The sequence below is a fragment of the Taurulus bubalis genome, assembly GCF_910589615.1.
Source record: "Taurulus bubalis genome assembly, chromosome: 10".
Taxonomy (NCBI): Eukaryota; Metazoa; Chordata; class Actinopteri; order Perciformes; family Cottidae; genus Taurulus; species Taurulus bubalis.
Window position 1 is genome coordinate 4,910,513 of NC_136598.1, and position 23,090 is coordinate 4,933,602.

General features: G+C 43.0%; 2 protein-coding genes across 2 annotated transcripts in view; one reads left to right on the forward strand and one right to left on the reverse strand.

The window, feature by feature from the left end:
• The window catches only part of schip1 (schwannomin interacting protein 1), a gene marked incomplete at its 5' end in the record, with an annotated part of 202,039 nt that extends 181,610 nt beyond the window's left edge, over positions 1 to 20,429 (reverse strand). The window contains 5 exons of the mRNA XM_079224758.1: positions 12,028 to 12,169; positions 13,217 to 13,303; positions 13,898 to 13,965; positions 20,062 to 20,155; positions 20,407 to 20,429. Of these exons, the coding sequence (XP_079080884.1) occupies positions 12,028 to 12,169; positions 13,217 to 13,303; positions 13,898 to 13,965; positions 20,062 to 20,155; positions 20,407 to 20,429 (414 nt within the window). The remainder of the gene's footprint in view (positions 1 to 12,027; positions 12,170 to 13,216; positions 13,304 to 13,897; positions 13,966 to 20,061; positions 20,156 to 20,406) is intronic.
• Positions 20,430 to 21,076: 647 nt separating this feature from the next.
• On the forward strand, positions 21,077 to 22,048 carry LOC306742260 (P2Y purinoceptor 3-like; the record flags this gene model as incomplete). Its single annotated transcript, XM_079224609.1, has 1 exon — positions 21,077 to 22,048. The coding sequence occupies one exon, from the start codon at positions 21,077 to 21,079 to the stop codon at positions 22,046 to 22,048; it is 972 nt and encodes a 323-aa protein (XP_079080735.1).
• Positions 22,049 to 23,090: the final 1,042 nt, after the last annotated feature.

The following is a 23,090-nucleotide window of genomic DNA, read 5'->3' on the forward strand; positions in this document are numbered from 1 at the left end:
CACTTTTGTCAAACAAAAATATCTTCCTTGGCACAAAACGTGTTTTTTATATACACTAAATATATATAGAAATATATATATATAAGTCAAACAAGAAACCAGGAAAAGAGAATAAGACTAAAATAAAATGGATATGTATATGCCTCACATACAAAGAAAAGTATTTTGACAGACGAGCCAATTAACAGTCAACACACAGTGTGTGACGAGATGCACAAAGATACAGAGATTATGAAATGGGAGGTATAAAACTGAGCACATAAGCAATGCATTAATTCTTCCTCTGTCGTTGTGATATTTTAAATGGTATTTCTACACTCTTGTGCAGCCTGAGATGGTTAACTACCGCACCAATTAAAAGAGTACAATTCATGAGGAGAAACTTTTAGCTTGAAATCATCTAACTGTCTTCAATGCGGAGTAAATACAACCCCACCAGAGGAAAAATTGGATCCCCAAAATGCCATCTGGGTTTAGTAATTGGCTGCTATCCTGTAACGGTGCTACCCTACAGTATTTAATAAGGGCATCATTCCCTCATTGCCGCCTCATTTATAAAGGACCCATGAGGCCATACATTATAAAAAGCAAGATTATTTTGAGTCATTTTTCTTCCTGAAAGCTGCATATTACAGTCTTAATGCTTCAAACCCCCTATTCTTCACCTAAGCTTTTTATCTCCTCATTCTTCTGCCAACTTAGTCACTTATGAGGCTCAGCCAACTTCTCACTGAATACATCAAACTGATGTAACGTGTATATTTCTTTTGTGCTTAAACAACAAAAGAAGTGGTAAGCCTGTGTTAGACTCTCTGTGTGTCCTGCATACATATGCCATTCCCCTGCTTACTTTATAAAATAACTTTGCACAGGATCTCATAATGTCAGAGCTTGAGAAAAGTGAGCAAGCAGGGTGTGAATGATGAGATGAGGTACAACGAGAGGGTTACTGGAGCAGCTCAAACCAAGAAGTTTTGAGGACATGTTCACTATGTATTCTGCAAAACAATCAATCTGTTTTGATTGATTAAGGGAATGTATCAGGTTATGTGGCTAAATATTAGCTGGCTCGAGTGTCTCAAATGTGACGATTTCCTTCTTTGTTTTTTAAAATATATTTCTTGGCAAAACCAGCAATCATGAGGCATCAGTCGGGTTGGGGGCATTTTACAGACGGAAATATTCATAAAAAATCAAAATATATATCTAAAACAATCAATTTGAGAAAGGAGCAGAGAGACATGCGACAAGAGGAGAAGAGAGGTTTCTCCTCTTCATGAAGGAGATTAAGCCGCTAATTGATAGCGCTCTGGACTGAGCTATGTTTTCACTTCTTTTGTGTTGAATTAAAAACCTTTAAAACCTGCAGAACTGACTCTGCCTGTGATTGCTGCGCTGCCCTAACTTCTGTGTTCTCCATACCATCCTGTTACAACAGCTATAAATATGCAACTATATGTACAATAACTAAGGCAGACTAATGAACATTAAAAACCTCATGTAACTGCCAAGACCTTTGGCTCAAAAGTAATCTGAAACCATTATTCCTAAAGTAATATTAAGATATTACTGTGTTTAGGGTCTAGTGATACATATACATGTGGTATAACTGGCTTCTTATTTTTAAATTAAAAGAAAGTTAAGCAAAGAGAAAGGTAAACGTCCACCCAAAAAGCAGCTTCAATCCTCAAACTACGCCCCCACCCTTGTGGAGACATAATGACGTCCACTTAGTGAGAAGAGGAACATTGGGAGAAGGCAGACCAAAGAAATTACACTGTCTCTGTATTTTGGCTTGAGTAATTCTGCCCTTCCATTCCCTGTTCACTCTGTGGCAGGAAACGGCATCTTCTGAAAGACTTAAGGAGCAGGAACATTTGGAGCTGCTGCATGATATCATTCTCTTAAGTAAATGTTTTACTGTAAACAGTATCGTAAACCTCCCACACACACACCATTATGTTCACAGAGATAGAACAGTAACTCATGGGTAGTCATTAACCATTCACAGTGGCTACAGACCCAGAGTGTTTCCTGTTTGCCATTACTGATCGGGCCTTTTGAAATTGCTTCATGAACACAATCATGTTGTGTTTCACATTCCAAGATCAGGATAATCTATTCAAGACAAGTAGTAACAATCACCACACCCAATAATTTGAAATGTGAAGCATCTCAGCCACCATTATTACCTCACAAATTCTCAGGATACGGTGGCACTGTTTTTTCTCTCTTCATCTATTTTCTGCTGCTTATCCGGTACCCGGTGGGAGCAGGCGAAGCAACATATCTCAGATGCCCCTCTCTGCTTCCTCCAGCTCCCCCTGAGGGGTGCCAGAGTGTCCCAAAGCCAGATGGGATATACATGGGATATAATACCTCCAGCATATTCTGGGTTTTCCACGGGGGCCCCTCCCTGTCGGAGGCATCCTGATCAGATACCTGAACCACTTCAACTGGCTCTTTTAAATGCAAAAGAGCATCGGTTCCACTCTGAGTTACATCCAAATATCTGAGCTCTTCACACTGCCCCAAAGGATCAGCCCAGCCACCCTGCGAGGGGAACTCATTGTGGTTGCTTTTATCCACAATCTCATGCTTTCACTGAGCCAAGCTCATGACTGAAAAGTGAGGGTTGGCATGCTAATTAACTGGTAGAAGGTGCTGCACTGGTCTGCTTGTCGATCTCACACCCCATCATATTACCCTGGTAATCCACCATCAGATTCAGAGGTGCTGACACTAATCCCAGATGGATTAACCAATAACAGACAAGGCAACCTGGCCTGGAGTTGTTGTTTTTTTGCAATATCATTTCGATGCATAATTTGTCATTTTAACACATACATTGTTTTACCGAGTTTCACAACAAATCCAGTTTGTTTCAGAAGATGAAATTTAAAAGAAGTTATCAACAATAAATTGTGTCAATTACAAAGAAAATATTACAGCTGGTTTTAGGAAGGAGCTGCTAAGGCATGGGAGAGTAAAGAAAGGTGGATAGAAGAAGAGAGGAGAGAGACGATGACGCTGGAAGATGAGGGAAAAGAACAAATGCAAGAGATAAGGCTTGAGGGAAGATGAGGGTCGGACTAAAAAAGGAAGAAAGAATGAAAACAATGGAGACCTCTGTTGCATGATAGGAGCCGACTGCTTGTGCAGCTCAGACCAGAAAGCAGCAGCGTCAATCTTCCCTCTTAATTTCCCAAAGCATTTCTACCATTTGTAATGTGTAAACAAACACAATAAACAAGCAAACAAATGAAGGTGAACTGCTGCTGGCTCTGCTTCAACAGGCACAGGTATTTTATCATGTTTATGCAGTTTTGAAAAACTGATACAAAACAGGAACAAAGAGCATGGATTAAAGGATTATAAATGGATAAACAAGAGTTCAAGTTCTAATTTAAACTCACCAACATGGCCATGAGGTAATGTGAGATAAGTCACAGCTTTAAAGCAGGCCCTGATTCATATGAAAACACTTGGCACAAATACATATTGTGCTTTGGACCAACTGGTGCTGAGTTGAGGTTACATAACTCAGAGACTGACAGTTCTCACTTGTTTTAAACAATTTTCTTAGGATTGTGATTGACGGGTTAGAGAGCTACAGGATAGCATTTGAATAAGTATGAGGACATTCTGAGCAAGTTCACTGTTACCATGGTGATGGTAGAAGATTATGAGGACACATTGGACCACTATTCAAACTGCCAGAGGGGCAACTAGACAGGTGCTGTGTATGTGTGTGCACATGCTTTCCACATGCATACACATGCCTGTCCAGCACCTTTATAGTTGATGTGACTGCATATGCAAATACATGTGTTTTAACAGTGATATCAAAGGTTAAATAATCTATTATAGACAAAGACCCTAACCCAACACTGTAGGTTACACGCTAACACTAACATAACAGTATCTGGCATTGGGCCCATAGCAATCTCCATTGCATCTGTTTACTCCTTTATTGTGTTGTGTCCTATTCTTTGTGATGCAGTGCAGTCCTCCTACTCTTCATGTGCATCAAACCAGAGGACAACACCTCCTCCCTTCAACCCTGACTCGTAGATCAAAAGGACACGAGAAAGGGCAGACAGAGATCAAATGTGCCTTTGAGAAATCCACCCACAGGACGCCTAGAGCCTCCACTGGCATACTTAACACACACATCCCATATTACAACACACACACACATGCACATCCAACATTGCAGAGTGGTTAAAGGTTAGCTTTGCAGAAGTAAACGTCATCTCACTCGGTCAGCTTTTCGATCTTCGATGGGAAAACGTCGAATGAGCATCAACTTGAGCCCTGCAGCTGCAAACCTGAACAGAAATCTCAATCGTGTCACACTATTTAACAAAATGATTGTGAAAAGACTTTGCAACTGCATTGACCAATTCCAATGTTTCTTCCGAAATTATTCTGGTGGGGAATTTGTGCTTTGACAATGGGCAGTCTTTCTAAAAAATAAAGCCAAAAGAAGAAAGCCATAAGGCTTGTTACAGCAGGGAATCCAGCAGCTGACACAACAGCACACTGTCCCCTGAAATCTCCTTTCAAGACCTGCGGTGAGGTGATAAATGGAGAGAGAGAAACAGACGGAAACACAGGCCGACATACACAAGGACGATAGAGAGGCAGCTAGATAAACAGAGGGAATGTAAAAACAACGTCCTTGTAAGCACAACCACCACATTGCCCAAAACAACGTCTACTTAAATGGCCAGAGAACATTTCATTAATCAAACTCCTCCTGCTTAAACTGTTAGAGCAGTGATGAGAAGCTTGGCTCTCCGCTAAGGCACCGACTAATGAGACAATCAGCAGCTAGCTGTCACAGCCTGGACTTTATGATATCAAGGAGGTGCCTCTAGTTTAACAGCCATTGACCGGCTCATCACTCCTTTATACTTTGCCTCCTTGTGGTCGATGGAAAGAGGAGCAATCTGTGGATGGCCGTGACTGAAGCTAAATAACAGAAGAGAGATTATTATTATAGAAAGAGAACGAACAAACTTAAAATGAGCTCTGTAGCTGGCAATCCCCAAAGCACAGGCGTAGAAGAGGAAGTGTGTTTTGTAGAAACATCTTATAAGCTTTTCACTCTCTAAGGACTCTGCATGTGGTGAGCAGAAGAAGAAGAAGAAGAAAACACCTCATGGACCTGCTGCACAACATGGTAATACATGTAACTCACAGCCCGGACTTCATTCTCTCCTTCCCCACCCTGCCTTTACATAATGCACCCACCTTTGATTTCACTCTACAATGCAGAGAGCCTCTCCTCCTTGAGGATTGCTACTCATTTATGTCTCTGCATCTCCCTCAGCCCCTTCCCGTCCTCATCACCAAGTGTACTGTACTGTACTGTACACAGCAGGGATATTGTCAGAAAGAGGATTATAATAGCTCTGATCTGATTCCTAGGCAGTAATGGCAGGTGGCTGGAGTGAGGGAGATGGAGAGGGTCAGAGAGGAGATCAAGCCTGAACTCTTCTCCTGCTTGCTGCTGCCCTCCTCTACTCTTTGTGCTACTCCTCTCTCCTCCAGGGTTCTCATTATGGAAGACTCACTGGCCATGAGGACTGAGCCTATGCGTATGAGATGGGCTAAAGACGGGGACGAGCCCCGTGCGGAAGGGAGTAAGTGGAGGGTGAGAAAGCAGGAGACTGAAAAGAGATGTGGAAGGAAAGGCACCGGAAAGAAAAAAACTGGATACTGCAGAATGCGGGAAAGAGAGTCTGGGACATAACCGGTCGGGAAAGTGTGTGTGCAGAGAGAAGTGTGCTGTAACAGAACAGTAGAGCATACTGCCTCAGGTACCAGATTGTTATTACTGCTGCAGATGGCTTGGAGACACTTCACGCAGATTTATGTTACGTTTTAGTCGGTGTGTGTGTGTGTGTGTGTGTGTGTGAGCATGTTATATGCTTGTTTAGTTTAAGTAATGTCAGCTAAATGACATGTTTTCTAGATAAATAAGCAATTAGGAGCTCAGAGGGAGGCTGCAGTGAGCTCCAGCATCCAATCAAATCCCTATACACCATCTGTAAACTATTGCTCTCATTGTACAGCCTGCTGTAAATATCAAATCAAGTGATTCAGGATCCTGTGCTCACAAAAACAACAACAGTAACAACCCATAAACTGAGTAGAGCAAATTGAGCTGAAATGCACACTCCCTTTTCTCTCCATATTCTTTCCATCTTCCCCCAGAACCTTGACCGAGATCTATCTTGCCCTCTACTCCTTTCGACCTGTCAGCTCTTCTCCATTTGTGCAACAGCTTTCATTGATTTCTTTATGAAGGGCTCATGAGATGCTCTTTATGTGCCACTGAGGACTCCCGCTGTGTTTATATTTGTGTGCACAAGTTGATGTGAGCATGTAAGTGTGTGTTTCTTTGCAGACCAACGGATGTAATGGTCAACACTAATCTAATCTAGTGCCGTTTGGACAGCGATGGAGGAGAAATGAGACACTTTGACAGACATGCCTGCGCCTGCGCATACACTCAATGTCACACCCACACAAATAGAGGCTCATGGAGACTCTAATGCAGAGTTATTATCCTCATAATCACTCAGAAATCCACTGCATCGCCTCTTTATTCTCTCACCTCCTATTTTCAGCTTTCTAGCAATCCATCGTTCTCTCTCCACCTCCTGGAGTCATCAGCTCTCTCCTCTCCTTGTGTCCCCTCCCGACCACATAGACATGATCAATCTCTAAGATATCTTCCCAATGGGCTTTCATAAAATCAATGGCTATTTGGAGCGCACTTTCTAGGTATCGGATTGTCTGTAGACTACGTCTATGTTGATTGTCATAAAATAATAATAATAATTCTCAAATAAAAAGGTCAACAATCTAAAATAGCTTGAGGGCACATACAAATGAAAAAGATAAAGGCTAAATATTACTCAAGCCGTTCATGACTCGCATGTAAATTTTTCCGCAGCACTAGCTCCCTTAGTGCAACAGACTCGTCATACTCTTATATAGATAAATATATTACTTTGCAGTTGTTGTGCTCACTCAGCTGCAAATAAAACTCAACACTTCCTACATATGTTTCACATTGAAGGCATGCCAGAAAAGAAAAGGCTTCTGCACTTTAAGCCACTGGAAGGTTTTTTAGGTGAAACATCTCTGTAGGAAGTCTTAACGGGTAACTGCACCCTGAAATTCAGCTAAAGCCCTCCCTTACAGCTTATCTAAAAAAAAATAATGCAACACAGGGTCGACATGTGGTACTATCTGTGCTGCAGCAGAGCCATCGGCTTTTTAGACGCTCTCCCACCGTGTGTTAGTCTGTGGGGGAGTGCTAGTACATGGTCGCAGTCAAGCTGTTTATTACGCTTAGCCTTACTGTTTGTCAGCCCTAAAAATCTTGTTAAGTGGATTATAGCACAGTTATTGGCGAACCCATGAGTTTTGTTTACTGCCACTGAAGAGGAATACATCTCGTTCCTGTATGACGATATCTCTCCGCCGTAAGATTCATGGGGCCACAGTCAGCCCGTGTTACAACATGTAGACGTGGCTCGGGGTCATTCTCCAACATAAACCTCGGAGTCTATTTCATCACAGACACATACAAGCAAATTACAAGGGGAACCTTCCAGCCTCTCGGTTGTAAGCCTCCACCAACCAGTCAAGTCCAAATTATCATCATTTTATCGGGTAAGACGTTCGTGTGTAATTCGCATATGAATTCTTGAGTTATGGGCAAACGGCTTTTGTAAGGTTGCAGAAGCATTTACCTTTTGGACTATCGAAATAAAATCAGTTCATCATTGAGTCCAGGTGCGAGTTTGTACAAAATTTGAAGAAATTGTTCCTGAGATATTGTGTTCATGAGAACGTACATACACATAGACAATCGGAAAAATATAATGCCTCCGGCCAGGGATGTTGCTGGTGCAGTGGCATAAAAATCAGTTTCTAAACACATTAAGTATTTCATTAAATGCTATCAGTAATGTGAGTTAGTGCATGGTGCAAAACAAGAATGTGCTATGCCCTGCCTGCTAGTCACTGACATTCATATTCTGAGTGTGTAAATGTATCCATTACATAGTAGTATATATTTATGACACAATATGGAATTGTTGAGTTTGCATTAACAGCAGCAGACTAAGACAGGAGCACATTAGAAAACAGGGAGTCATCTTCCCAAAATATATACTAAGAAAACAAGGACAATTTAGCTTATTTCTAATGTGCAGCTGAGTTAAGTCCATATCTGTGTGTGTGTGCTGGAGTTTATTTTTTGCTCTTCCCAAACGGATACAGATGCAAGAGTTACTGTCTCTCAGGGAGCCGGCTGAGTCTGAGCCTGCTATGACAGTAAATAAGCTAATAGGCAAATGTCATGGCTATTAAATGAGTTAAGCCGATCGATGTCAACTCCAGGGCAGGCAGAGGTATATAAATTCATTTCAAATGAGACACCAACTGACACCAATAAAACAAGTAATCTGTTAGCATCTGTCTGCTGAGACGGGGGTCTTGTGTGTGTGTGTGTGTGTGTGTGTGTGTGCGCATCAAGAGGCAGTGGGAGGGAAGGCGGGAGATGACATGGAATAAGGATGGGAAAAGGGGATTACGCGGGGTAGATGTGGAGGCATGGATGAAGCCGTCACTACGCTTTGTGAGATTCTTGGCGGTGAGAGATGAGAGAATGATCTCCCACGCAGGCGGCAGGAATGCTTACACTAACACTTTCCCTCCGCCTGCGCCCCAGAAAAGGAGGAGAGAAAAGTGCAAACATGTCACACAGATAGGAACAGATCAATGTCAACAAACACTGTGAGCAAACAAACACAGCCACGGACACACATTTGCACAAGCGCCGACCAAGCAAAGAAGATTTAATGTGTTTTTATCTATATTTCACACTCTTTTTTTTCTCTCTTCTGCTGACAGCCCTTCTGGTCTCATAACGATCCATCACTGAAATGATTTCATTAGTGATCAGGCAGCCCAGCAGCAGTATTAGTTTCTTTTTAATGACAGATACAGCACTGAAGCATGTCGTTTTCATTCTCATACTTTGGTTTTGATCGCTGGTTTGTCTCAGAATAAAACTCACCAAGCCATCCCGGAGGGCCACACTGTGAATCACAGGGATCCAATCAAACAACGAAGTCAGCATGTACGGATGCTCACATGCAAATTAACTCGTAAACACTTTAGCACATATTCACATTCACGCTACAAAAAGAGCATAGTTTCAAAGCTAACTGCCAGCTGTATAACCACAATCTACATTCATGCTACTTAAAAAACTACGGGCTCTTTCTGTGTCCAAGACCTCATCTGTATTCAAAACTGCAGCCAATCAGTAATGAGGTATCTTTTTCAAATTCACCTAGATAAGTGGACATACAGAAAAGCCCGCAGGTAAGTTTGAAACATGACTTGCACTATGAGTACTGCCCTCAGCGCTTGGCCTTAAACATGTTAAACAAATGAACTTAATTTCTAATGCAAATCTTCTTGTCTAACTTGTGACAGAAAAGACAATTCACACATTTCCAAAATATGTCAAACTATTCCTTTAATTGGGATTTTTACTGTCACATAGCACATAATTACCTTTCTGAGGGGATTTTATGGCATTAAATACTCAAACATAGTTCATATTGTTTTTCTATATTTTGCAACAACCCAACACACATCTACACAGCAGCCCCGCTGGTCAGCCAGCAGCGTGCTCAGTACAGTCAGATCTATTGATTTACTATCAACGGGCCATGCACTGACCAGAGCAGGGGTTGTAGGGCCTGGACCCTCTGTGCATTAATAATTAATCTGGGTCTGCTGTTACAGCATTGTTGAACACCTGCAATATATGGTTGATGTAGAAAGACATAAAAGACACCGTGACATTGATATAATCAGAGTTGAATTCAGCAAGACAGAGTGTGGTTTGAGGATGTTTTTCGATAATTTGAGCAGATGAGGAAGGAAAAGAAAACACACAGACATGTATGTGTGTGTGTTTTTTTTCTTCACGGTGTGTGTGTGTGTGGTGTTCAATATGATTCCCATGAAATATGCATGAAGTGTGTTTGAACCTCCCCCCCCCCCCCCCCCCCCCCCCCCCGTCCCTCTTCCCTACAGGCCACTACCAAGGTCCTCACATGAGCTCACACACACACACACACACACACACACACACACACACACACACACACACACACACATGCAATGTGGCACCCTGGCCTTACACTGATGAATGTCTGTCCTTCAGAGAGCACAACAGCCACAGGAGAGTGATACAGTGTGAATGAGAACAGAGTAAAGGAAAGAGAAAAGGTGAAGTAAGAAAAAGAACTGAGAGAGACTTGAGATGCTTTCTAACAACTATAATTGACAGCATACACAAGCATTTTTATAACTTTTTTTCCATGAACAATTTTAATGAAATTGTATGCTGATAATAACATATTGACTGTTAAGTAATTACATTTCCTCAAACTGCACCATGTTACAGGACCTATTATACTCAGTCTCACTCAAACAAATCTCTCTATGTAAGTAAAAATGTATTACATCATTTCACACGTTATATTACATGTTTTATTTTCCCAGAAGAAAACGTGTGCATGGGGGGGAGACACTGAGACGGGGAGGGTGGTATATTCTAATTAGACTCTATGTGACAAAGGGAGGGGAGTCAAATCTGAATGGCTTGTTGGATGACGTGTTTTTTTTATCTAGGCAGCCCATAAAAAAACAGAGTGGGTTGTCTTACAGTAGAATATTATATTCCATGTATGGCAATAAATCCCCTTTAATCCTACACACTGCTCCTTCTAGGTGGGGGTGGGAGGGGAGTATATACACCACGATATACCCACCTAAGTCACCACTGCGTTAAAGGGATTGGATGTGTGGCAGATATATAATTTTACATTTCCAACAAAGAAGATGTTGAAAATGAAAAACAAGTAAAGAGGGAGGAGATGGAGGAGTGGAGGAGTGGAGGAGGGGATCCTTGTCATCTCAGCTTTTAAGTTACAGTAACTTTCTAATTAGCAAGACATTTGCTGCTGTGCTATTGAACAACAAACTCTTTCAAGCAGAACAAACAAGCTAAAAGCACACACACACACACACGTGCACACACACACAAACAGCGTCTCACCAGGACGCAAGCCCATCTGTTTGCTCAGGGAATTTTGCTTTCCTCTGGCGCTGTTTAAAAAGAGAGTGGGAGAAAGTGCATCCTACACACACACACACACTCACACACACACACTCGTGAGTATGCAGACATGACATCATAGTTTTCTGTGCCGAGTCTCTGCAACAAGCGTGGGCAGGAGTGTGCGGATAGCTTGTGTGAATACTGCGCGAGCCAACACAGACTGAGAAACCAGCAGAACAGACTGCATGCTTGTTTGTGTCTGTGTGTCCTTGTCTGTCACTTAGAACTTGAGGCGAACTAAAGGCATCTTCGCATCTCCACATTTATCTCTCTCTCTCTCTCCTCACTGTTTATCTGCTGCTCAAACAATCATTTTTTTCCCTCTGGCATTTGTTTGGCTGCCATGCCCCGTGAGCAGTGTTTAATTCTCCCCCACGCTCCCTCCGGAGTAAGAAGGGGTGAGGATGTGGGAGGAGGTGGGGGACAAGGGCAAAGGCACTTCATTAATCAATCAACCAGCTATGAAAATTTACCTAATTAACGGCTAATTAGAGAGCTGGGCAGAGTGCCAGCTGGCATCCAATCCACCTCTACCAATACGACCCCTGCGGTCGCCCACATGACACTAGAGGTAAACACTCCTCCCTTGTTCCCTCCTTTGCGCTCTCCTTTATTAGTCTATCCATCCATGCGTCCACTCAACCATTCATTTTCCCGTTCTCTGCTGAAACAACAGATCACAGCTGATAACTCAGACAAGCTCAGATAGCTTAAAGATGTCTCGATGTCTCGCCACCTGCCTCATTCACATGTTGCACCATATGGCTGCCCGTTGGATTTTCCGTATGCGGTCTTACCGGAGACATATTGGTGGTCATCACGGGGTCCCGCAGGCTCTCAGGAGGCTCCGTCTCACCCCGACGATGGCTGCCACGGCTCTTGCCTTGTCCCTGCCAGCTCCCTGTGCGGGACGTGCGTGCACGCCAAGCCCGCTGGATCCTGGGAACATACATGGACAAAATATGTATATCAGTGTCATCTATATCCAATAACGTAATTATGGCGGCCACGGGGACGAAGTCATTTTGGGCGGCCGGGGTTTTAAGAAGTCATTTTCTGCATATGACAATGTTGGATGGCTGTTGGAGTATTTCTCAAGATTGGATGCGAAAAAGAAAAAAAAAATGGTGTCACTATGCACCATATCCCATTTCTCACTCAAATCTTCTCATTATTTTCTTCCGAAACGTTCTTTTCATTCATTAATTCTTATTCCCTATCCTCTACGTTTCTTTCTTTTCTCCCTTTAAGCCTTACACAGCTCACACACTTTTCTGACCTCTCCCCACCATTTTCACCTTCTACAGATCACTCTCTCCGGCTCTCTCCTTCCACTTTCTTTTATCCCTGCCGTCACCCCCACCCGGGTCCAGGATGGAGTGTAGGATCAATTACCCGATGGAGAAACACATTCACCTCCAGTGGAGCAGAGAGACAGCTGAGCCAAATGGAACAAATTGAATTAAGCCATAACTCCTAGCTCCAAAACCAATACCGTCGCCCCCTTCTCATTCAATCCCTATTTTCTCCACTTTTATTCTCCCTTTGCTCTGTCCATCTGTCCATATTTCCGGTTCCTCTGCCCTCTGCGTTAGTTTATCCCGAGAGTTTTTTTGCGATCCGCCTCACCTTTCTACACCCCAATCATGTTTATTTTACACAGAAACTTTCTCTTCTCTATCCTCGACTTTCAAGGAAGTGGAAGCCCGAGGCGGGAGCTGTCCTTGCATGTTAATCCTATAAAATCGTGGGCCCATGGTTAAATAAAACGGTGCTGGGTGGCAATCAACGAGGGTTCAGTGCACTCTGACCCCAGCCACACATTCATCTATCTCTCCCACACAATGAAAATAATTCATTTTTAAAGGTCATAGGTAACTTGGGTGACACTGAACGAGAAATTGACTCAAAATGTAACAAGGAAACTGATATTTTGGAGAAAAATAAAAGATACAGATACACAGTTGAGCAAGAGGTGATACTCACACGATAGCCTGTGTTTCCAGGTGCTGCTGTTGCTCACGACGACGGGGGCTATTGTCGTCTGCTTCCTCACTCTTACGAGGGTGGCTTCTACGACAATAACAACACAGATGAACAGAAATATGACAACAAAAACCGCAAACGCTGTTTACACTTCACCTTGTAAGCCCCAAAAATATTCTATTTCACATGATGGTGGAAGTCACGGCCGAATAAGCACTTCTTTAGGCAGCGTGAGAGGATGCCATGGTAGTTTACGTTCAAGAGGGCAGCCTTGTTATGGCAGAATAAGTGTGATTACGTTTCAAGGTCTTTATTGTCATATGCAGAACAATTAGCACGAGAAATCTCAGGCTCCCTCAAACAATCCTCATTAAATATGTATTAAAAAAAGGAAAGTAGAAGTGAAAGTAAAATGAGAATAATACAGAAATGGTGCAAGTTGACATATAGGGCTAAAATATAAACATGAATGAAATACATTTGCGATAGATAGTATTGCAAATTAATACATTTAATGTAAGCAGGAATGTAGTAAATATATATGCATTTACAAAGTCTGCAAAGTACAACAGGACAAGGGCTTCATTATCAAGTGTATCATCCTCATTGTAAATTAAATGGGGTTCATAGAATATGAGAATTTTCATGAGAAAGTAGGGACGCTATTGTGTAATGTCTTACCTCTCCACCTTGGGAGCCGCCTGCCCTCCACTGTGATTACAGTTGCGATGATACCTCTTCACTTCTTCCTGCACAATGAAAAGCACCAATATGTCAACAAGCTTTTTTATTTCCTCCGCCTGGGATATGACACAGGAGGAGCTGTGCTTCGAGAGCATACAATAATAAATCAGTTGCATTTCACGTGTGTGTAATCTATCCTCCTCCCAAGTGAATAGAGTCTGTTTGGCAAAGTGACATATCAAAACCTAAACGGAGGTAAAACTGCTTCTTTTTATGATTTCTTTCTGTCTGTTTACTAACCTTAAGAGGGGCAGCTTGTCTGGGTGTGTAAACAAAGGCATTCATAATTACATAGTGGCAGGAAAAACAATTGTGTGTGTGTGTGCATCCTATTGCTGATGCATAACAGCATGCATGTGCTCTGTCGGTGCCAACCAGCCAGACACCGGCTGCAAGCCAGGGGGTGAGGTGGATCTGGTGGCTCTGGGGCCTCTGCCATACCGCTCAATGGGACTAGACAGATGGATTTGCTCCCAAAGCAACTGAGCAGCTCCACTGCATCTCTAGTATTCAATGTCTCTGGATGTTAGCGAGCAGGGAGCAAGCTGTGAGTATTTGTCCATGTTTGTGCTCAAGTGTTGACTAATGTGTCTTTAATAAGATGGAAAAAGAAATTCAGCTCACTTAGAGTGGAGATAGGATTCGCCCTTTTACTTTCTATTTTAAATTAGTCCCTCATTAATTCACTATTGCTCTGACCTCTGTAATGTTATATATGTATGTATGTATATATATATATATATATATATATATATATATATATATATATATATATATATATATATATATATATATATATATATATGTTATATAACTCGACCACCAACCTCAGAGCTGAAGGCAAACCATTTCACCGATAAGGGATTACTAATTGCACCCTTTACATTCCAACACAAATGAAAGGTTTCTACACCATGAAACATTATGTTTAGATGTTGATTTTAATTTAAACAATTTAAACTGACAGTGCTTTTAGATTATTATTTTATTTTTTAGATTAATTTCGGGGCGGACTGCTAGTAGTGGAACATTTACAGGAGTCAGTGATTGGCAGAACAGATCAAAAAGAGTGATAATTGGACATAAGTACCATTCATCAAGACCCCAGAAACATGACTCCAAGTGAATGCAGCATCTTGACTGCTGGATGAATATTAAGCAACTATTTGTATCAAGTTCGTCACATAAACTTGACAACCGCTGCCCCTGAGTAAGGTGAGTGATGTAGGTGTAAAGGTGCTGAATGTAGCAATAACGTCTACCTGAGCAGAGAATGACGTCGCGCTCCATCTGTACATTGTTAACCGAGGCCGGCGGCGCGTGCGTCCAGCGCACTTCTGTCCCGACCGTTCTCGCGCCTATGAGCTCTGTCAGCACTTTCGTTTGCCCTGTCGGCGCAGTAAGCGACGGTATGGGCCGCCGGCTCGCCGTAAACATGTTGGCGTCCCGCGGGAGAAGCTCGGATAACAACGCACATTTATGTAAGAAAGCAGATTCGATCCGGTCTGAAGTTCCCATTCCTTCTATCAACACGATTCATATACATGCATTCACTCTTGTATACCTTCTGCCATCACCCTCCTCACCTCTATGGGGACACAAGTATCTTATAAATCCTTTTGATCTTTTTAAATGACTTACTGTTTGTGTTAGTGTTGTCTTCACGTGCCATGGGTTTTATCTGTGCTAGATGTATGCCGCCCACTGTTGCATAACGAATTGTCTCAATGGGGACAACAAGGTTATTTATGTATTGTCTACTTAAACTACTGGTTGAACATTAAGAGTGTTAATACTTAAAACAAGGACTATTAAACATTTCATTATGAATTGTTACAATTCCTTTCAGTTTTCAAGGACTGCAACACTTGCTTGATAGGCTACGATGCATTCGTCATTTTCTGCAGCTGCTATCATTGTTTACAATGTATTTATTATTACTATATTTTGTGTGTTTACAACCAACCATAATGTCTCGGGTCTCTGGACCGGATAAAATACACTAAAGTTATATGAGAGCAATACAAACACTGAGGGAGCAATACAACTACAGCTGGTGACAGGAGAAAAACATTACTTGCAGCTAAAGGGTTTGACAATCTGTTAAATCAATACCTGAGTACATGATTGCATAAAAACAGGGATATTAACATAATCCTATTCTGCTGGGCATGTAAACAGCTTAATCACATTATTTCCAATATCAAAATAAGGACAATCAATAGACTGAAAGGTAGGATGAAGGTACAGTCATACGCATAATGTCACCGAAAAATGAGAGAAGGAAGGAGAACAGGAAGGGGACAGAAAACCACAGCACATAGCAGAAAGTACGCTGCCCTCTAATTGATGAGTTATTAAAATCATAATTTCTGAGAGTCCTAGTTCTATCACAGAGATCGATGGCAGGCATAGTTGGATGTCCACACTTACACCCACCCCCACTCACACACAAGCGTTTTCCCGTGTGTGTGTGTGTGTGCGCGTGTGCGTGTGTGTGTGTGTGTGAGAGAGAGATGGTTGGCTCTTTGTGCCCTTCAGACTAGTGTGGTCCCTCAGTGAGATAAACTCACACACACACACACACACACGCGTGCTGAAACATCTGCATCAGACTATTGGCTGTTTTGCTACTGGCCGATCAGCCCGGGGAATGTCCAATCAGGAGAAGAGCTGTTCCTGAGGAGATGCTTGTTTATCGTTACATCTGAAATCAATTTACATGCACCGTGCGTGCAAAGAGTAATATGGAAGTCAACATTTACTCTTCCAACTGAGCCTGCGTACAAAAAGAGCCAGCTGAGAGATGGAGGTGTTACTGCCGTGCTCATGTGATTACATGATTTCAAATGCTATTTCCTCTTAGTGTTATGGCTGTGGAGTGAGACGAAACAAAAACCTGTACTTTCTACTGAGAGAAATGGATCCATTTTTCTCAAACCTTTCAATCATATTTGAGTAGAGAGGGAGCAGGAGACAGAGAAAAAGACACTTAGGTTGGGAGACGTAAATTGACAAAGAATCGAAATGATAACATTTTATTGACTAAGCGCAAAGCAGTTTCATACTGACCAGTCGACGGTGTTTACAGACCTATACTGTACATTCTCATAATACCCAGACTGCTGCAGTTACACAGCCATCAATACCAGAGCAGGAGGTTTAAACTGACCTGTGAGGCACAGATAAGGAACAGTGACACCAAGGAGGCGTGCATCATGCACACACACAGATGAGGGGTTCATTTAATCCAGACAGGCCCATATGCTCCCGTAGAAGAACCAACATAAGCACACACACCACCACCAGTGGCACTTTTTTTTTCCATCAATGGTTTCGTCTAGTAAATTCAACAAATGTTGCACAATGCACAGTTCTCCGAGCTTAAGGTGACGTCTTTAAAGTGCTTGTTTTGTCCAACCAACAGCCTATAACTGTACATTATTGGAGGAAATAGAAATAGAGAAAGGCATCAAATCTTCCCGTTTTAGAAGTGTTGGTATTTCTGCTTTATGCTTGATGATTTCTGCAGGTTTTGGATGACTGATTAAGCACTAATGCACGCAGAATATTTAATATGAGTCTTTATTCCTACATGTGTTGAGCCAATGGTGGTGCAGTGAAGAATGTCTGGCATTTAAAGAGGTTGGAAAGAGGGTATCTGGGATGTAAAATGAGGCGAGCGAGGGGTTATTAATAACAAGAAAGAGGAGGCCATACGTTTATTCTAAATTGGGTAGATGAAAAAGAAGAGAAAGACATCCCGAGAAGTGTAGAAGATGGGTTGGGGTGTGACGAGTAGAGATGAAGGAGATGTGAGAGTGAGAAAATGACTGTGTAGTCCATCAAAATGCAAAATGGAGCGCTTGGGACGATTCCCCCTGCTACGATTAACCAATGAAGAGCTGCTTTGCCTAACATATGGTGAGGGAGTGTGCACACACACACACACACACGCACACGTACACAGTTCTTTCAGTGATTGACTAAAATCTCACATTTAGACCAAACCAGCCTTCCAAGACGTGGTAATGGGATGGGGAAAGAAATGACTTTTTGTAGTGTTTGTAGGGCGTGCATGTGTGCATCCATGCATAGATCTTTGTGTATTATTGGAGGCGTTATTGTGCATTTTCAAAAGAGCATTTTTTTTTTCAAGCACACACGCACACGCACAGAAGATGTATGTTTCTCCATCACATGACCAGGGAGAGAAGAGACATCTGTCCGTGTGCAGGCTCATCTTGCTCCAGCACGGGTTATTACGACTCAATCGTGGAGCGTTTGAGTGAGCTGGCGCAAACAGCACTCAGCAGAGCTCTTTCCCACTGGGGGGGGAGACAATAATGCACTTCTGAAATATGACACCCTTCCCTGGCCCCACACTCCCACTATGTACATCTCTTTTTATATATTACACTGTATCTGACTCCCACGGATAGTGTGGGGGAAGTGGTGCTGCCCTGTTGTAGGGACTGGATGACACCCTGCATGCTGCATTTCTGCTCCTGTTGAGCACAAACAGGAGTTCATTAATAAACTGTTTATGTTGACTGAATTAACAACAAGTGGCGTCATGCATGATACTGATTAATGATTTCAAGAATCCAACTGCAAGTGCTGTGTCAACAATATCACCTGTTCTGTATATTTCATGCCCAATCCCATTAAATGCGATCCCCTTTGGCATGCTGTTTAAATAAGCTCTGTGTAAAATGGTTAACAACAAGGCCTTGTGGCCGTAAAATTCAGCTGTCCCATTGATTACGGAGTAATAGCTGGATGGATTAATGTGTTTCTTGGGGGGTTCACGCCTCAGCAATGAACCTGAATCACTCGCAGACACAGCATGTGGAGCAGCCTCCATATCCAATAACCTGCATTTCTATCCATATTCATATTTCACACGCCAATTACTGGTTCGTTCTTCATCAACCTTCTTCTCATATGAACCTCCTCTGACATGGCGTCTCATGGGGTTAATGCTGGATCAATTTGGAAAAGCCATTTTTGGAGAGCGATTATGAAATTCAACTGTCAAGTGATGAGGTGGAAACGGATTGGAACAAATCTGGAGTCAAGATGAAAAAGTTCCAGTGAACATGCAATGGACGAGCGAGTAAGAGAGAGAGAGAGAGATACAGAGTCAGAGACAGTGTGTTGAGGGGTTGCACCATCATCCATACTGCAGAGTAAGTCGAAAGCTGTGATGGAACAGTGCTTTCAGAGCTCATGCGCTCAATATCCCCGCCACCGATAATGCGCAACACTACATCACTGGCATTAAATATTCAGATGCTCGATACAACCAGGTGAACTTGTGCACCTATACTCCCCAAAGCACATGAAGAAAACATATAGGGCTACTTCTCTTAGATTCCAGCACAACTGATTTACATTATGAAGTCAATTTACAGCAAGCGGTCTCCTCAAAGCAACTGTTTGAGGTTCTAAAACATGTAATATTCCTTTACATGAGCTCTGGTCTCATCTTGAGGGGGAAGGCATGCCACCTTTGTCATTTAAGCAGCTCAGCTTTACCCATCCCCTGCTGATTGTGAAGTCATTTGTAGCGGGAGGTACAGTATAAAGTATTAATGAGACCTTTTCAGCTGCTGCCATGACAAACATCTTTCAGAGTGCTTAAGTCAACATGAAAAAGCAATTCCCCCAAACCAAATTGAATTCAGTCAATTGTGCCATTTGAATGGGTGAATAAGAAAAAAATCAAATTGAATCAGTTAAGAATACATGAAGGTATGGGGAGAGATTTGGGTTCCACTGTCTGTGGTGCTGCTACTTATCTGTTGTATTAATGAGGAATAGTTGCCTAAATGTTATCATACAATGAATTATAATTATCTTTAAAATATACATTAAATTAGCTCTTTCCCCCCCTCAGAGACTCTGCTTCTGAGCAGTATATACGCGTCAATTACACTGCTTCTAAAAAAAATCAGAAAGTGAATTACATCATTGCTGAAATGCTCCTTTTACCAAAATAGAAGGTACCGTCACCCATTAGCAATACCCTCCCAGCGAGTAATGACATAATCCAGTTGACAGTAAGAAAGAGTGTTTGTTGCCCTCTCCTGGGTTACCTGGTTATTAATGCACAGAGCAAGGTGTTTCCTCTCCCGAGCCACAGCCAGACTCCCGCTGCGCAGCCTCGCCTCCTCTCCCTGGTACATGCTTCTGGAAGGACACCGCTCAAGTTAAGACACAACAACTCTCCGGAAAATGAAAGATGCTTTAATAAGCCCTCAGTATATGAACAGCCTGTACTCCTTCCTCCCTGTGCAGCTGCAGACAAGTAATGTTATGCAGGAGTGTATCACCCATCAGTGCATGTCGGAGCAGCCTGTACTGGAGCTTCTCGGTTGTCCTAAATAAACACGGGTGCCATACATGTATGACACGGATTAGTCGATGGATGTGACACTAACCTGTACGTGCCGTTCCTCAGCATGATGCTCTCTCTCTCTCTCTCTCTCTCTCTCTCTCTCTCTCTCTCTCTCTCTCTCTCTCTCTCTCTCTCCGCGGTCAGACAGAGATGAAGTGAACACTTTTAGTCGGGAGCAGCCGGAGAGAGACCACACTTGGAAAATTCTCGCAGCCAATGGGACGCTGAGCGTTTGCGCGTTTTTATACAGCGCCCATCGCGCGCGCGCGCGTGTGTGCGTGCGTGTGTGTGTGTGTGTGTGTGTGTGTGTGTGTGTGTGTGTGTGTGTGTGTGTGTGTTGACGACAGTGTCATTTAACTTGGTTATCGGGTCTAAACACAGCATTAATTACTCTGCACGCCTTTTCTCTGGGGAAAGACAATCGCATACTACAGTATCTACAGCCTATCGTTGCAGGCTCATGAAATGCCTCACGGTGTGCCAATCTATTTGCTCGCGCCCTAGATATGGCGCTGTAATGGTTCACATCACACAGGTGTGGGCTGGGATCAGGTGGGACGCACAAGTTGAACAAACACCTGCATTTGGTGTTTGCATTTGGCCCACGTCATCCGTACACATGCAGTCAGGTGAGCTGCAGATGGGAGAACTGCTCCATCTATTCGTTTACGTCCAAGTAAAGTGACAAGGCCTACGAATTATCACACTTTTGAATGGAGGACCTCCACATCTGTCCAGTGACTAACTACTACCAAAGGATCTACCTGCCAGTGTCCTACAGCCTCGTGTTTCTGCTGGGCCTGAGTTTAAACGGCACCCTGCTGTGGTGCGTGTGCTTCCAGACGCGCCGCTGGAGCAGCACGGTCATCTACATGACCAACCTCGCCGTGGCGGATCTCCTCTACGTGCTGGCCTTGCCTCCTCTCATCATCAGCAATGCCATGGGCGAGCTGTGGCCCTTCGGCAACATCCTCTGCAAAAGCGTCCGATTCTTCTTCTTCGTCAACCTCCACTGCAGCATGATGTTTCTCACATGCGTCAGCGTGCACCGTTTCCTCGGAGTGTGCTTCCCCATCGCCGCTGTGCATCTCCGGACCAAAAAGCGCGCCCTCTTCGCGTCAGGCGCGGTTTGGGTCCTGGCCACAGCCGAGATCTTACCGACACTGGTCTTTGCGCACACGGGTGCGATTAACAACATGACTGTGTGCTTTGAAATGACTAACCCGGGGGAGTTTAAATTGTACTTCCCCTATGGGCTGTTTTTAGCCATAGTTGGGTTTCTGATCCCATTCCTCGTCGTTATCACCTGCTACTGCTCCACGATGAGAGTGCTTTATTGTAGGGCCGCGGACTGCGTTTCTAACACAAGGATGGCCCGCATGCGCAACAAGTCCATGTACACGCTCTTGGCCGTGTTTCTCATGTTTGTGGTTTGTTTTGTGCCTTATCACATTGCTCGCACCGTCTACTTGTTTGTGAGGGTCTACCTGCCCGGAGACTGCTATCTTCTCAACGTGGCCATGATCTCCTACAAGGTATGGAAACCTGTGGTCAGTTTCAACTGCTGCGCAAATCCTCTCCTCCACTTCCTGGGCTGTGACCGGCGCCGTCAGAAGCTTCGGGCTTGGATGTGGAGGAGGACGAGAGTGCAGCCCATCGTGTGTCTGGTGGATGTAGCAGCATAAACAGGTCTGGAGGGTAGAGCATCCTTCAGAGGTCTCATTAATCCATTAGTGACTTTTATCATGAGTCAGTGCGTGGTAATACCAATGTACCAACACTGTGTTTGCTGTGTTAATGACTATTATTTCATAATAATTTGTATTTGGCAACATTCAAGTCACAGACTTGATCTTGATTTTTATTTTCCTTTTATTGCTGACACTGTAAATATGTGTTAAATAATATGTAAATACTGAGTTTGCAATGATACTGTGGACAGAAGTGAGACACATTTGGGGGAATTGCTGCCCTCTGTCGTTTGCAGTCTCTGAGAAAGACCCTAAAACAGCATCATCCAATTGTATACAATACAATCTCCTGGAGAACAAAACATTCATATTGTGTGGTTTCTATAAAAAGTTCACAGGTGTGGATCAATCAAGAAAATAATAGACGATGGGTCTAAATATAACCTCCATGGTGTTAACGCAAGAAACACCAGAACGGTCATGTGACGGTTCGAAACACCTTCAGATAAAAAGAGCAACACTTTTTTTTTCTTGTTCAAACAGGAACAATGTAGAGAAGCAGGCAGCTGAATGAAGGGCATCATGACACCTTGTGGGCAAGTGATGACAGATGGGTCGAGCAGTTGTCTGAGAGCAGAGAGGATAAGAAAGATGAGGAATAAGGGGGGAAATAACTACACTTTAAGTGGAAGAGTTACTTTAACCATTATGAAGTGTAGCTTTAACCAACTTGGCCTTTAAAAGATGAAAAAAAAACTAATGTATTGCCGGGGTAATCAGAAGTGTGTGTGTGTGTGTGTGTGTGTGTGTGTGTGTGTGTGTGTGTGCAGCCTTGAGAGGTACCGGTTGCGTAAACCAAAAGCAGACACAGGTGCTAGTCTAGCGCTGTCACCCTCTCTGTTTACTGTGTTGCATTTCAATCCTGCAGGAATACTAATATCTCTACAGCCAACACCAAGAATATTAAAATAACTCAAAAGATGAATCAGTTACAGCCTGTTGTAGCTGAGAAAAAAATATATATAGAAAAAGAAAT